The sequence below is a fragment of the Vicugna pacos genome, chromosome 7 (genome assembly GCF_048564905.1).
Source record: "Vicugna pacos chromosome 7, VicPac4, whole genome shotgun sequence".
Lineage (NCBI taxonomy): Eukaryota > Metazoa > Chordata > Mammalia > Artiodactyla > Camelidae > Vicugna > Vicugna pacos.
This window is the reverse complement of record NC_132993.1, coordinates 83,655,913-83,672,807: the sequence shown is the minus strand read 5'-3', so window position 1 is coordinate 83,672,807 and position 16,895 is coordinate 83,655,913. Positions and strand designations below refer to the sequence as shown.

At 44.7% G+C, this 16,895-nt stretch overlaps 1 protein-coding gene across 2 annotated transcripts in view; it reads left to right on the top strand.

Moving 5' to 3' along the window:
- Window positions 1-16,895, top strand: part of NUDCD3 (NudC domain containing 3) — an 89,372-nt gene that overhangs the window by 47,187 nt on the left and 25,290 nt on the right. For both annotated transcript variants that reach the window (XM_072965275.1, XM_031679819.2), the window contains exon 3: window positions 6,207-6,339. In XM_072965275.1, the coding sequence (XP_072821376.1) occupies window positions 6,207-6,339 (133 nt within the window). The remainder of the gene's footprint in view (window positions 1-6,206; window positions 6,340-16,895) is intronic.

Here is a 16,895-nt window from a genome sequence, read left to right as displayed (position 1 = left end):
AAAATGGTGATGTTCTCATCCTGTTACACCTTCCTGTATTATGTGGAAGCCTTATAGAGGGACTTGGCTTTTCTGAAATTCCACTTCCTATAGAAGCATTTTATTTATTACTTTTCAGACTGTGCTGTACTCTGGTCACCAAAGGTGACCACTGGGGTTTTGTTTTATGAGCTGATAGACCTTTAAACATTTAAACATCAGGCCATTGTGGACATTATTCTTTTTGATGCTCAGATTGTCCCATCTTTGGCCAGCCGGAGTCCTTTGGGGACTCATGTGTCCCTTCCATGGGACCTTCCTCGCTTTGAGTGGATCTTCACACTGGAGGGGTAGTAAAGCTCAGGCCAGCTGGGGCCTGGCTACCTCTCTGGAGCCTCTGGTCCTGTTGGTGAGGCAGGCCTGCTGCTGAATGGGGAGACCAGTCGGTGGCAGAGGCTACACTGGTGATACCAGTGTAGATAAAATTATTGATGCTAGATTAAAAAAACAAAGACTTCTTTTAGAGGAGTTTCAGGTTCACAGCAGAATTGAGAAAATACAGAGAGTTTGCACGTAGCCCTCCCCACCCACACATATGTACTCCCCTACCCTCAACATCCCTCATCAGTGTGGCGTATCTGGTACAATCAATGAACCATCATGGACATGTTATTGTCAACCAAAGTCCATACTTTACATTAGGGTTCACTTTTGATGTACATTCTGTGGGTTTTGACAAATGCATAATGACATGTAGCCACCACTGTAGTGTCATACAGAATAATTTCATTGCCCAAAATCCCTTGTGCTCCATCTATTCATTCCTCCCTCCCTCCCTTTCCCCTGGCAACCACAATCTTTTTATTGTTTCTGTAGCTGTGCCTTTTCCAGAATGTCATTTGGTTGGAATCGTACAGTTTGTAGCCTTTTCAGCCTGGCTTCTTTCATTTAGTAATATGTCTTTTAAGTTTCATCCATGTCTTTCATGGCTTGTTACATCTTTTTTTTTTTACTGCACATATTTTTTTAATTTACATATATGTACTGTTCATTGTTTCTAAGAACTTTTAGAGAGCTTTAGCTTTTTAAACTTACATAGTTATCAAAGGAATGAAACCAACCACAAAATAAGAATTAATTCAAAAAGATACATACACCCTGCTATTAACAGCAACATTGTTTATAATTGCCAAGATACGGAGGCATCCTAAGTGCACATCATACATATGTATGCAGTGGAATACAACACAAAATGGAATATTTTGCCATTTGTGGCCCTTCATTCACTATTTTTTCACTTCAAAAACCGGAATTTTATAACTGGCAGAGATATTTCCATTACATATTGATGCTAGATTTTTAAAAAAGAACTCAAGGGTAAAAGTGTACATTTATTAGGCAAAATGCATAACCTGTCTCCCTAAGTGTCCCAGTGGTTCAAGAATCACCTGTTACTGATAAAAGCTGTCTGATGAGACTTGCTTACTGGGTGGGAAAGCATTGAAGAGGGCATTGACCGCGCGTGAGGAGGGTGTTGACCCTGAGAAGGTCCCCATTTTTGTCATTTTACGTGATTGTCTTGCTTACTCCTCTTGGCCATTCTTTGGGACAGGGATGTCAGTGTTCCCGTTTTTGTGGTCGAGGACCAGGGGCCAGAATGCCATGCCTGCTCCAGGTCTCATGGTCATGCCCAGTGACATGGGATTGGCCTTGGTCCTTGAATACTATGAACACAGTGATGTTTTCAGTGACCGCTGGGGCCCTGTGTGGAGGACTCTGAGCCCCATGTGTGGGGCCTGGTGGTGTTGGCTCCTATTGCTGGAGGAGCTGGGAAGAGATGGGTACTGGAAAGGCACCTCTGCAGGTGGGGAGCCCCAGAGGAGACTCGGCAGGATGAGGAGGAGCTGCTGGGAAGGGAGGTCCCCTCTCCTGGTAGCAGGAAGCTGGTGAGGGTGGTGGGCTCACCTGGTGCAGACCCCCATCTGGGCAGGCCACGTGGCTACATACTGCTGTCTGACCCTTTCCTTTCTAAGCTGCAGAGGTGAGGTGTGACTTGGTATGATGTGACCTTCCCAGATAGTCACAGCAGCTGGGGATCCAGGCACCGCCAGTCACATCGCAGTGCTGAGAACACTGCCCACGGCCCTGCTTCCAGGAGGGCGCAATCGGTGCCAGGCTTCTGAAGCCGGGATTTGGATCTCCAAGGTGGGCAAGTGTTATGATAACAATGCTCACCTTTATGTAGCTTGGGAAATGCAGAAATCCAGAAGAAGTATCACTGTATTTCCAAACAGCTGTGGCTCCCATCCAGGTGTGGGATATGGTGGAATCAGAGAGAAGGGAAGGAAGTCCGTAAGAAAAACGGAGCTGGTCTGTGAAGGGAGAGAATGAGCCACTGCCTATTAACTGCCTTATACACTCCACACACAGGCTCACATCACACATGCACATGTACAGACGTGCACGTGGAAGTGCGCCCACATCATGCACACGCATGCTACACATAGACACCATGCACGCTTGCAGCACACACACACACACAGCACACACATTCACACGGCATACTCATGCACACCACGTGCTTGCTTGTGCATGCACAAGCCCTGGTCTCTCCCACTGGGTGCAGCGGCAGTGGGGTCTATAGGTGGGTGGGGAGGTGTGGCCAGAGCTGGGCACGGCCGAGGACCGTGGAGAGGTGGCCTTTGCGTTAGATCTTGAGGGGCAGGTGTGAGTGTTTGGAGTCAGGATGTTCTCAGGGTGGAAGCAGGTCTTTCCTGGCTCCGGGAACCTGGTGAGCACTGGGCTAGCACCTGTCTACACTTTGAGGGGAAACCACCTCTTACTCTGGAAGCCTGGCAAGGGAATTATCACCCATTCCCTGGGTGGGCTCTAGCCTCCTGCACAAAAGCCTTTATTTGGGGGCTGTGACCCCTTTATCCACTACTTCTCATACTTACTTGCCACTGGCTGTTCTGAACCCGGCCCTCTGGTTCCCACGCCGCCGCAGTGTGGGGACCTGAGCTCATCTCCCACCTGTGCCGGTGATACTGACTGTGGGCGCCTGCTCAGCAGAGCCTGTCCCTGGGAGACACAGGGCCTGGCTTTTCTTCTAACATGGTTACAACCTGTTACCTGGGCTGATCCTGCTCCTCAGACGTGGGCGCTGCAGTGAGGCCTGCTCCCCAGTCTGCACCCTGGCTGCTGACTCACGCTCCTCCTCTCTCCCTTCCCACTCCCCCGCCCTCCTGCCCCCCTTTTCACCCTGGGTGCTGGCCAGCAGCCGCTGAGATGTGGCTGCAGGCTGGTCAGGAATGACACAGTGAGGGCGGGGGCCCAGAGCACCTGTACATGACAGGGGGCTTATTTTTTCACAATGTTGGCTGGAAATAATCAACTTTATTTAAAGAGGATGTGGATTTTGAGTGTTAAAACACCCAAGAGCTTGCTGGTCTGTGCTGGGAGTGACTCTCCTGGCTCGGCTGGGAAGAGGCTGCAGGTCCCTGCAGGGTGAGTTGGGGTGAGTGCCTACAGAGCTGCCCACCTGCGGTGCTGAGTGACCAGGGCCCCTCGGAGAATGCCAGCTCTTGGGGAGTTCCTTCAGCACAGCCACCTGTGGAGTGGAGGGTGTCCCCTTGAGGACGTGTGACCTTGTGGCATCTCCCATCACCTGCTAGTCTGCTGTCTGGCCTGGTGCAAGGGGCCATGTGGAAACCAGCTGATAAGGGCTTAGCCAAGTAGCTGTCCCCCCACTTTGAGGGGTCTTTAGGTTTATTTCTTAATCTTTGCCAGGTGCCAGGCCGTGGTGGCTTTTATTTTGTCTGTAGGTATTTTACTTACAGTTTTATAAGTTTAATTTCAAACAGGTGACATACACACACAGTTCAAAAGGCCATACGGAGAAGGCTGTGAGGGGAGGGTCAGGGCTCCTCCCGGCTCCTTCCTGTTACTTGGTGCTCGTTGGAGGGATTCTCAGCACATTCAAGCATCCGTCAGATGTGAGCTTTTCTGCTGCAGGAGGTACTGAAGTGGGGAGGAAGCCTGTGGGTCAGGGACTTGGAGGTCTTGGCCACCCCATCCTCTAGCACCTGTTTCAGGGGCTCAGGACGCAAGCAGGCTGGCATGGCCACTGGAGCACCCCCAGGGGTGGGGGCCACAGGGCGGATCACCATCTCCTCTCCATGTGTTCTTAAAGAGCTTTTTTTTCTCTTGATGATAAAATGTCTACATGTTGTAGGGAATTTGGATAATACCTAAAGATACAAAAAATCAAGTCAAACTGCTTATTGTCCTGCTACCCAGAGACAGAGAGACTTAATGGGCATCCTTTTACACACACACACACACACAGGGTTTTCTTAGAAAAGTGAACCTATACCATACACAAAAACTGCATACTCTGTCAGTTTTGTAGTATGTTGAAACCTTTCCTCTTTTTGCTGAACAGTCTTTGTAAACACTTGCATTGTTGGCATCCACATCAAGCTTACCCTGACTACCCTGTGTCTAGGCTCTGACCGTTCCTGTCCCCTTTGCCCCACCCTGTTCTCTCTGTGGCTCTCGGTCTCACAGGGGCCTGCCATCCCTCCCTGGTCGGCCCGAGTGGGTAGTTGGAGCTGGCGTCTGTTCTGATTGGTTAGTGCCTAGCCCTACTCCTGGCCTAAACTGCTACAAATTGGGTGGCTTAGATCAACAGAAATTCAACTTCCTGTGGCGGTGGAGGCAGAAGTCCAGGGTCAGGTTGTCCCAGGGCTGCTCTCCCTTAGAGATGCTGAATCTTTCCTTGCCTCTTCCAGCTTTGGGGATGGCTGACAGTCCTTGGCGTTCCTTGGCTTCCAGCTGCATTGCCGTCACCAGGGGACCATCTTTCCTCCGTGTCTCTTCACAATTTCCCTCTGTGATGTCTGCCTTTGTGTCTAGATCTTGTTCCCTTTAAGGACACAGTCACATTGGATCAGGGTTCACCCTGATGACCTCATTCTAACTGGATTACATCTCTGTAGACCCTGTCTCCAAATAAGGCATGTTCTGAAGTGCACAGGGTTATGATTTCCAACATATTAATTTTTGAGGACACAGTTCAGCCCATAACAGTCACCATTTTACCAGCCCAGAGAGCCTGGGCTCTGTTGGAGGCCCAGCCTCACGGTATATACAATATAAAGTGTGTATGTCGTACCCACGGGAAGTAAACATGTTTTTGGCTTAAAACTTTAGCCGGAAAATATGTGTCCTCATTAACCACTACTCCTGACCCCTCCTGACCAGAGATGAGGGGCTGATAGGGTGCATGTGTTCTCGACCCTTCCCCAGGTGTTTTCATCTGCACAGATGCAGACACACAGTGAATGGAGTCCTGTCCGTCGGCCTCTCCCTCCAGGTGCATCTGCTGGGCTCCTCGAGGGCAGAAGGTGGCCGAGCTGCACCTGCTGTGAGATGTCCTTGCTCATAGGTGTTGTTGTCTCCTCTGCGACTAGGTTTCTGTCTTTAATTTAGATCTCAAACGCTCTGTAATGGACTCTAAACTTATTTTTGTATGGTGTTTATACTGTTATTAACACTTAAGTTTTATGGCGGTATTTTATTGTTTTTTCTCTGTTTTTTAACATCAGCTTCTTGGTTATGGCTCTCTGCATCTGAGCTGAGTTGGTAACGCATGTAGAGGAGGATTTGGCTGACTGGGTTTTCTAGGCTGTCTCATAAGCACACTGCTCACATCTTAAGAAAGCCTGCAGTCAAGTGCATTGCCTTGGCTTTGATTTATTTACCAGGAGAAAATGGAGGCTGGGGGGTTGGATTAGGATTGAAGTTGAGCAGCTGCAGGCTGAAGTTGCTTTGCCTTTTTTAAAAGATAAGCCCTGCCAAGTAGTTTATGGCACCCCCCAAGCCCCAGGATTTTATTAGTGAGGCTCTTTGGTGAGTGGACTGGCCTGGTCTGAGCTTCCTGAAACCCGGAGGCTGCACTGTGGACTGTGCTGGGCAGGTGCTTCTCCTCACCTTGAGGGTGCTGTGCTCAGGATCTTCTCTGTGGCTCCTCCCTTTGATTTCCCAGGAGGCCCCAGTAGGAGGGTCAGAAAGGAAATCTCCCAGAGAGCGAGTCTAAAAGGCAAAAACAAGTGTGTTTCAGTAAAACTTCTTTGGGCCCTAAGACAGTGTGTTACTGGGTATCCTGTGGCCTTCCTGTCCTGCGTGTGGGCCTGGGCTGTCATCTGTCTCTTCTTCTTTCTCAGGAGACAGGAGCAGTTCCAGAGAAACCCCGACAGCTACAACGGTGCTGTGCGTGAGAACTACACCTGGTCTCAGGACTACACCGACCTGGAGCTCAAGGTGCCCGTGCCCAAGCACGTGGTGAAGGGCAAGCAGGTAACCCCGGGGGTTCAGCTTCTCTGCTCAGCTTCCTTCCTCGGGGCATAGGCTTCAGGCTGTGGGCTGCACTGGAGCTGACTCGGCCCGTCCTTTCCACCCCTCGTCTCCTTGCTGAGCCACCAACAGAAAACTGCTTCTTTTCTTTAGTCACAAACGTGCGCCCCTCCCTATCCCCCAGCCTACCCTTTTAACTGCATGAAATGAGAGACCCAACTCAGCCCCCTAGGTGGATAGCATCTGAGCTTTGTTTAGTTTTTTAAGTTGCAAGATTCTCATATCATTTATTGCATTTAGTCTCTGCAGAAGCACTGCAAAGGAGGCAAGACATTGTTAGAACCATTTCACAGATGGAGAAAGTGGAGTCCCAAGAGGCAGAGCAAAGACCCACAGGTTCTGTAGTGACAGGTGGACTTCCAGTCCTGTGCTGTGCAGAGCTGTACCATTCACAGCTTGAGCTGATTTCTCCATCTTAATGAGCTTGAGTAGAAATTTAATCTTTTAGTGCGAGAGAGATATTTACATGGGGACCTTGCTGAGAATAACGTTATTGTAGCTCATTGTAAATAGGTAGGTCTTACTTTAAAGAAAAAAAAAAACCTCTCGTGATATGTGAATGGGACATCGTTATTATAATCCCCAATATAAAAAATTCTAGTATGTGCCAGAAACCATTTCCTTATTTCAATTGTCACGAGAAACTACAACCTGCAAAGTAATATCTTTCATGTTTTATAGATGAGAAATTGAGGCTGAGAGAAGTTACTTAATTATCTAAATTGACATGGAAAATTCACCATTGCGTCTCCCTCATTCTTGTTATGCCTGGAACAGTGAGCACTGTTCAACTGCTTTTGAAGGAATGATTGGCTGAATGAGTGCACTGGTAAAGCCATGCTTTGATTCAGGTGTGTCTGCTTCTAAAGCTCATACTGTTTCCCCTGTGTCCCACTCCTCACTTTATAAAGAGAAATAACTCCTGGCTTCTTTAAAAGAGAAGGTCCCAGAGCATGTATAATGGAAGTTGGGTTTCATGTGCATTTTTGAGAAATGACCGCCACCATGTAAAGTGGTGCCAGCTCCTGCTGGTCTGGATTCATGTGCACATCCAGCCTCTGGGCAGTGAGTGAGCACCTCCAGGCCACCCCCATCCCACCACCCTTTCCTGAGGGCCCTGCTGGTCCCTCCCTGGCTCCCCAGGCTCTGCCCCAAACAAGCCTGCCCTGCGCAGGCATCTGGGTGGGGCCTGGGAAGCCTCTGAAGACTGGGACTTCCTGCAGGTGTCAGGTGAATGCAGCTCGTTGTGCAGCATGGAAGACGGGAGCAGAGGCACGAGCCCCTGAGCCTTCACATCTCCGTGTGATGTGGGTCAGGGAGCCATGGGGACGGCGTCAGATGGAGCAGCGCTGTCTGCTCATTGCTCCCTTTCTCCCTCTTCCCACCCTGTCCCAGGAAGTCCACCAGGGCTCCGTGACCCCTGGCCAGATGGACTTTAGGCTCCGAGTCAGACCAGGTAACTGGGGAGCATCCCCACGGAATCCTGCCTCTGATGACCACGTCCCCTCTGACTCTGGCAGGTCATAGTGGGTACAGGCTGACCTTCCTTGTCAGAGTAGTTTGCTCAGCACCTTCTAGGGTTTTAGTGGGTTCAGCGTTGATTTTCATTTTGCTTTTTGGTAGAATTACATTGTATGTAGATGAATAAATTATGGGAAGTGTTCGTTACCACACTTCATTACTTGGCTAAAAAGGTGACAGCTTCCTGATCTAGTGTCTGGCTTCTAACTTGTCCATGAACTTTTGGAGCTTCCTCTGAAAGGACCTGTGTTAGGCCCAACCTAAAGCTAGTTCTTTTTCTTTGGCATAGAAACTCGGGCTGCCTGACATCCCCTGCTGTACTTTCCACAGCCACCGGGAAGATCTTCCCATTGAAAACGGCATCTCATATGTGCCCGTTGCTGACTGGGGCGGCTGTCTCATGATCCTGCTCTGCCGCAGACAGTGTGCTTGAGGGTCCTGGTCTTCCTTTCATCATGCTAAGGGACACATCCACGGCGCTCTCACGTGCGCTTGCCATGACCTCTAGGATCATATGGCCTTGCTTTCTCCAAGAATAGCTCTGGGTTTTGTTCATTTCTGCATCAGACATTTACTGAGCATGTGGCAGTCCCCAAGACTCAGAGAAGATTGCTGCCGTGGAGCCGACATGTGTGGGGCTCAGATAGTGACAAGCAACAGGTGCACCGACAGGCAGTTCCAGGGAGTAGCAAGGGCCGTGTGGAGCATGAACAGGCAATCTGTTAGCTCAGCCAGCACTGCGCAGCGCCTTCTCAGGGCTACGCGCTGTTCATGCCCTTCTTCCCAACGGCCCTTCGGGGCACTTGCCGGACACAGAGGAGGAGATGGTGGAGAGTGATTAGTTCAGAGTCTCTCCGGGCTGGCTTGCTCTGGAGTCAGCACTTCCACCACTCAAAGTTGTGTTGGATGAGCTTGAACGTTCGTGACACCAGGATTGAAAGAACGCATTCCACTTAAGCCATTTATTTATCTGGTGTTGGCATTTCTGTGACACCTGCTGACTTAAATTTATACTAGTTTTCCACATGGTTGAATTTTTTTATTCTCCAGTAGGATTTTTCCCCATGCCATTCTTTGTTTTTTTAATAGATGTATAATTGACGTACAGTGTTATATTAGTTTCAGATGTACAATATCATGATTCGATATTTGTGTATACTGTGAAATGATCACCACCGTAAGTCTGGTTAACGTCCTCACCATATTACGGAGTTTGTTTGTGTGATGAGAACTTTTAAGATTTAACCTCAGTAACTTTCAGATTCCATGTCATTTTTAAAAAAAATTTGTGTTCTTTTTCATTGACGTATAGTCAGTTTACAATGCTGTGTCAATCTCTGGTGCACAGTATAATGTTTCAGTCATACATATACATACCTATATTCATTTTCATATTCTTTTTCATTTTAGGTTACTACAAGATAATGAATATAGTTCCTTGTGCTATACAGTAGAAACTTGTTGTTTATCTGTTTTATATATAGCAGTTAGTATCTACAACTCTTGACTCCCAATTTATCCCTTCCCACTCCATTTACCTCCTGGTAACCATAAGTTTGTTCTCTATGTCTGTGAGTCTGTTTCTATTTTGTACATAAGTTCATTTGTGTCTTTTTTTTAGATTCCACATATAAACGGTATCATATGGTATTTTTCTTTCTCTTTCTGGCTTACTTCACTTAGAGTGATGATCTCCAGGTCCATCCATGTAGCTGCAAATGGAGTTATTTAATTTTTTTATGGCCGAGTAGTATTCCATTGTATATGTGTACCATATTTTCTTTATCCAGTCATCTGTCAATGGGCATTTAAATTGTTTGCATGTCTTGGCTATTGTAAATAGTGCTGCTGTGAATATTGAGGTGCATGTGTCTTTTCAATTATAGTTTTCTCTGAACATATGCCTAGGAGTGGAATTAGTGGATCATAAAGTAAGTCTGTTTTTAGTTTTTTGAGGAATCTCCATATGTTTTCCATAATGGCTGCATCAAACTATATTCTCACCAACAGTATAGGAGGATTCCTTTTTTCCCACACCCTCTCCAGCATTTATTATTTGTAGACTTTTTAATGATGACCATTCTGACTGGTGTGAGTTGATGCCTCATATTGTTTGATTTGCATTTCTCTGATAATTAGTGATGTTGAACATCTTTTCATGTGCCTGTTGGCCATCTGGATGTCTTCCTTGGAGAGATGTCTGTTTAGGTCTTCTGCCCATTTTTTGATTGGGTTAATTTTTCTTTTAATTAAGGTGTATGAACTGTTTGTATATTTTGGAAATTAGTCCTTTGTCGATTGCATCATTTGCAAATATTTTCTCCCATTCTGTAGGTTGTCTCTTTGTTTTGTTGATGGTATCCTAAGTTCTGCAAAAGCTTTTAAGTTTTATTAGGTTCCATTTATTTATTTCTGCTTTTATTACTCCAGGAGCTGGTTCAAAAAAAATATTGCTGTGATTTATGTGAGAGTTCTGCCTACGTTTTTCTCTGGGAGTTTTATAGTATCTGGTCTTACATTTAGGTCTTTAATACATTTTGAGTTTATTTTTGTATACGGTGTTAGAGAATGTTCTAATTTCATTCTTTTACGAGTAGCTTTTCCCAGCACCATTTGTTGAAGAGACTGTCTTTTCTCCCTTGTGCATTCTTGCCTTCTTCATCGTAGATTAATTGACCATATGTGTGTGGGTTTATTTCTGGACTTTCTCTCTTGTTCCATTGATCTATGTGTCTGTTTTGGTGCCAGTACCATACTGTTTTGATTACTCTAGCTTTGTAGTGTAGTCTGAAGTCAGGGAGTTTGATTCCCTCAGCTCTGTTCTTCTTTCTCAAGATTGTTTTGGCTGTTCAGGGTCTTTTGTGTTTCCATACAAATTTTAACTTTTTTTTGTTTCAGTTCTGTGAAAATGTTATTGGTAATTTGATAGGGATTGCATTGAGTCTGTATGTTGCCTTGGGTAGTATGACCGTTTTAATAATACTGATTCTTCCAATTCAAGAACATAGTATATCTTTCCGTCTGTTTGTGTCTTCAGTTTCTTTCATCAATGTCTTATAATTATTGTAGTACAGGTCCTTTGCTTACTTAGGTCGGTTTATTCCTAAATATTTTATTATTTTTGATGTGATAGTAAATGGGATTATTTCCTTAGTTTCTTTTCTGATATTTCATTGTTAGTGTATAGAAATGCAACTGATTTCTGTATATTAATTTTGTATCCTGCAACTTTGCCAAATTCATTGATGAGCTCTAGTAGTTTTCTGGTAGCATCTTTAGGATTCTATGCATAGAATCCTGACATCTGCAAACAGTGACAGTTTTACTTCTTTTCCAATTTGGATACTTTTTATTTCTTTTTCTTCTCTGATTGCTGTGGCTAGGACTTCCAAAACTATGTTGAATGAAAGTGGTGAGAATGAGCATCCTTGTCTTGTTTGTGATCTTTGAGGAAATGCTTTTAGCTTTTCACCATTAAGTATGATGTTAGCTGTGGGTTTGTCATATATGGCCTTTGTTATATTGAAGTATATTCCCTCTATACTCACTTTCTGGAGAGTTTTTTTTTTTTATCATAAATGGACATTGAATTTTATCAAAAGCTTTTTCTGCATCTATTGAGATGATTATATGGTTTTTATTTTTCAGTTTGTTAATGTGGTGTATCACATTGACTGATTTGAGGATATTGAAAAATCCTTGCATCTCTGGGGTAAATCCCGCTTGATCATGGTGTATGATCATTTTAATGCATTGTTGGAGTTGATTTGCTAGTATTCCATTGAGGATTTTTGCATCTATATTCATAAGTGGTATTGGCCTGTAATTTTCTTTTTTTGTGATATCTTTGTATTTTGATATCACTGATGGTGGGCTCATGGAATGAGTTTGGCAGTATTCCTTCCTCTGCAGTTTTTTGGAATAGTTTTGGAAGGATGTTAACTCTTCTCTAAATGTTTGGTAGAGTCTGCCTGTGAAGCCATCTGGTCCTGGACTTTTGTTGGGAGTTTTTAAATTACTGATTCAATTTCAATACTGGTAATTGGTCTATTCATATTGTCTATTTCTTCCTGGTTCAGTCTTGCCAAATTGTACCTTTCTAAGAAATTGTCCATTTCTTCTACGTTGTCATTTTTGTTGGCATATAGTTGCTCATAGTATCCTCTAATGATTCCTTGTATTTCTGTGGTGTCGGTTGTAAGTTCTTTTTCATTTCTGATTTTATTAATTTGGGCCCTCTCCCTTTTTTTCTTGATGAATCTGACTAAAGGTTTATTAATTTTATCTATCTTTTCAGAGAACCAGCTTTTAGTTTCATTGATCATTGTTTTGTTGTTTTAGTCTCTATTTCATTTATTTCTGCTCTGTGTGGTAACTTTCCTTCTACTGACTTTGGGTTTTGTTTGTTCTTTCTCTACTTGCTTTAGTTTTAAATTTAGGTTGTTTATTTGAGATTGTGCTTGTTTCCTGAGGTAAGCTTGTATCACTATAAACTTCTCTCTTAGAACTACTTTTGCTGTGTCCTAGAGGTTTTGAATCACCGTGTTTTCATTTTCACTTGTCTCTAAGTATTTCTTGATTTCTTCTTTGATTTCTTCAGTGATCCATTGGTTGCTTAGTAGCATGTGGTTTGGCCTCCATGCGTTTGCGGTTTTTGCAGTTACTTTCTTGGAGTTGATTTCTAATCTCAAAGCGTTGTGGTCAGAAAAGATGCTTGATATGATTTCAGTTTTCTTAAATTTACTGAGGTTTGCTTTGTGGGCCAGCATGTGATCTATCCTCAAGAATGTTCCATGTGCACTTGAGAAGAATGTGTATTTTGTTGCTTTCGGATGGAATGCTCTGTAAATATCAGTTAAGTCCATCTGGTCTGATGCGTCATTTAAGGCCTGTATTTCCTTTTTGATTTTCTGTCTGGATGATCTGTCCATTGGGGTAAGTGGGGTGTCAGTGTCCCCCACTATTACTGTGTTACTGTTGATTTCTCTTTGTCTATTAACAGTTGCCTTATATTGAGACTCCTAGGTTGGGTGCACCTGTATTTACAATTGTTACATCTTCTTGGATTGATCCTTTGAGCATTATGTAGTGTCCTCCTTTGTCTCTTGTAACAGTCTTAATTTTAAAGTCTGTTTTGTATGATGTAAGTATTGCTACTCCATCTTTCTTTTGTTTTCCATTTGCATGGAATATCTTTTTCTGTCCCCTCACTGTCAGCCTGTGTCTCTAGCTCTGAAGTGGGTCTCTTGTAGACAGCATCTCTCTCTCTCTCTCTCTCTCTCTCTCTCTCTCTCTCTCTCTCCATCCTGTTTTTATATCCATTCAACCAGTCTGTGTCTTTTCGTTGGAGTGTTTAATCCATTTACATTTAAGGTAATTATTGATATGTATGTTCTTACTGCCATTTTGATAATTGTTTTGGAGGTCTTTTTTCTTTCTTCTTTTTGTTCTTTTATCTAGTGGTTTGCTGACTACAGCATTACATTTGAATTCCTCTTTCTTTTCCGTGTATATCTCTTACAGATTTTTAGTTTGTGATTACCATGAGGTTTTGGCATAGAAGTCTGTAACATATACATGATTGTTTTAAGTTGCTGATGTCTTAATTTCAAATGCATTTTAGCTATTCTGCATTTGTACTTTCTTCCCCTCACAATTACTGGTTTTGATACCATATTTTACATCTAATTGTTTTGTGTATCCTTTAACCACTTATTGTGGATACAGATGATCTTACTGCTTTTGTCTTTCAACTTCTCTATTAGTCTGTGTGTGAATGATTTCCTACCTTTACTGTATGTTTGCCTTTACTGGTGAGCTTTCCCATTTTGTGGTTTTCTTGTTTCTAGTTGTGGCCTCTTCTTTTGTACATCTAGAAGTTCCTTTAATATTTGTTGTAAGCTGGTTTGGTGGTGCTGAATTCTTTTAGCTTTTGCTTATTTTTGAAGCTTTTGATTTCTCCCATCAAATCTGAACAAGAGCCTTGCTGGGTAAGTGCCACTCCCTTCTGGCCTGTAGAGTTTCTGCTGAAAAGTCTGCTGATAACCTTATGGGAGTTCCCTTGTGTGCTATTTGTTGCTTTTCTCTTGCTGGTTATAATATTTTTCTCTTTATCTTTAATTTTTGTCAATTTGATTACTGTGTGCCTCAGTGTGTTCCTCTTTGGGTTAATCCTGTATGGGACTCTGTGCTTCCTGGACTTGGGTGACTGTTTCCTTTCCCATGTTAGGGAAGTTTTCAGCTGTTATCTCTTCAGATATTTTCTCAGGTCCTTTCTCTCTCTCTTCTCTTTCTGGAACCCCTGTAATGTGAATATTAATGTGCTGCATGTTGTCCCAGAGTTCTCTTAAACTATCCTCATTTCTTTTCATTATTTTTTTCTTTGTTCTGCGGTGGTGGTTGCCACTACTCTGTCTTATAGCTCACTGTTCCATTCTTCTGCCTCATTTAGTCTATTCTTGGTTCCTTCTAGTGTGTTACTCATTTCAGTAATTGTATTCTTCAGCTCTGTTTGGGTATTCTTTATATTTTTTAACTCTTTGCTGAAAACTTCACTCTGCATCCATTCTCCTCTGATCATCTTCTCTCTGATCATCTTCACAGTCATTACTCTGAACTCTTTCTTGGGTAGATTGCCTATCTCCTCATCACTTATTTCTTCTTCTGGGATTTTATCTTGTGCCTTTGCCTGGAGCATATTCCTCTGCCACCTCATTTTGTCTAAATTTCTATTTGAGTTTTTATGTAGGTTAGTTACATTTCTCAACCTTGGGAAAGCGGCCCTCTGTATGAAATGTCCTGTGTGTCCCAGCATTGCACTCCCCTCTTGTCACCTAAGGGCCAGGGTCCAGCTGGTCCCAGTGTAGAGTCTGGCCTGCTTTTGGAGACACCTTCCATAGGCTGTGGGATTGTTGTTCTTCTGGTATCTGCCCCCTGATGGGTCTCCTGGCAGGAGGCGTCAGTGCCTGACAACTGCTGGGTGGAGCTAGGTCCTGGCCCTCCAGTGGGCAGGGCCGTATCTAGGGGCATGTCTAGAGGTGGTTTTGGGCTCAGGAAGTCTGCTGATGGGCAGGGCTGCATCCCCACCCAGTATGTTGTTTGGCCTGAGACATCCCAGCACTTAAGCCTACAGGCTATTGGGTGGGGCCAGGTCTTGGTGCCAGTGGCCCAAGCAAGATGTCAGCCTCCAGGAAAGCTCATGTAGATGAACACTCTCCAGTTGTCTGCCACCAACTTTTATGTCCCCAGGGTGAGCCACAGCCACCCTCCTACCTCCGCCCCCAACCTCCCTAGGAGACCTTCCCAAACTAGCAGGCAGGTCTGGCCCAAGTTCCTGTGAAATCACTGCCTCTGCCCTTGGTCCTGGCACATGAGAGATTCTGTGTGCGCTTCCCAAGAGAGTGAAGTCTATTTCCTCCAGTCCCTTGGAACTCCTGCAGTTAAACCTTGCTAGCCTTCAAAATCAGGTGCTTTGGGGGGGCTTCTGTTCCCAAGGCTGGGACCCCGGTCTGGGGAGCCTGATGTGGGGTTCAGCACTCATTCCTGTAGGAGGGTCTCTGCAGTATAATTTCTCTCCAGCTTTTGGGTCGCCCACCTGGGGCAGTTATATTGTGAGCGTGCGCCTCCTGCCGCCCTGCTTTATGTTTCCAGTTGAAGAAGATCTTGTTTTGCTAGGTTCCAGTCTTTTTTTATTGATGTTTGTTTAGCAGTCAGTTGTGATATTGTTGTGACCGTGAGAGGAGGCGCGCTTGTGGTTCCACTCCTCTGCCATCTTGATCGGATCAGATTCCTTGCCACTCTTCTACTGCAGCCTTCTATAAACATTTGTGGTCTCTCAGTTTCTTTAGTCATGCCTCACTTAAAACTTGGGAATAAGTTTATTTTGTATCTCTTGGCTTTTGCTGGCCTAAGGGTTTATTTGTCAGAGTTGCCACTTTTCTTTGTGGACTGGCTCCTTTCCAGCTGTTCCCTAAGGTACCTGTCACCACTACCTGTCAGCGGTGTTTATTTTTGGTTTTTGTCTGTGGCACCCATCAGCTGTCATCATGATGGTAGCTGTGATTGTAGCAGCTCAGCTGTTCTGGGTTTGTAGGGAGCTCTGTGTGTGAGGGGGTGGGCGTACGGGGGGAATGGTTAGATGTGGGAGGCATTGCGCGTTCACAGAGCGGGGTTCTGGGCCCCCTTCAGCTTGGGGCTTGAGGCCTCAGAACGTTGCCTCTCTTTTACTCCTTGCTGATTTTTTTGCTGTAGAAGTGGATTTGCCTCTCAGATGTAGCGGGGGACAGATACGTACATGCGGACAGTGCTGCATGTTCAAGTGTTCTTATTTTACATTCAGCCGTTTTTTGTTTTTATAATTTTCCTGGTGAATCTAAAGAAAAACTTCTCAAAATGAAGCTTTGAAGGAGGAGGGTATAGCTCAGTGGTAGAGTACGTGCTTAGTATGCCTGGGGTCCTGGGTTCAATCCCCAGTGCTTCCATTAAAATAAACAAATAAATAAACCTAATTCCACTCCTCCCCCAATATGAAGCTTTGGTCTCATGCATTCGTGAAATGTAGTTAGGTCTTTGCTTCAACATGCTCTTTGCTTTGTCTACACCGCTTAGGAGAAGCAGCCAAGTTCCCCATTCTTTCCTCAGTGTAGCCATGGAGTGGGGAGAAGACCAGGACATAGATGTTTGTGTGATTGCTAATGTCAGCTGGGGATGGTTGTAAACCTGGCATTTCATTGAATCATAAGATGTTAACGCTCGAAATTTGAACTCCAGATGTTTTTAGTCTAACCTCTCATTTTGCAGATGGAAAAACTCTCCCAGAGATGTAAACTGCTGAGGCCCGACTATCTGGTGAGGTAGTGGCACAGAGAGCAGGACCCGGCACCCAACCCCACGCTATTTGATCAGTCGTCTTTTGAGTGGAACATGTCATGATATTGTTGCGCACAGGGGCATGGCTGGGTGACATTGAATGACAAGTG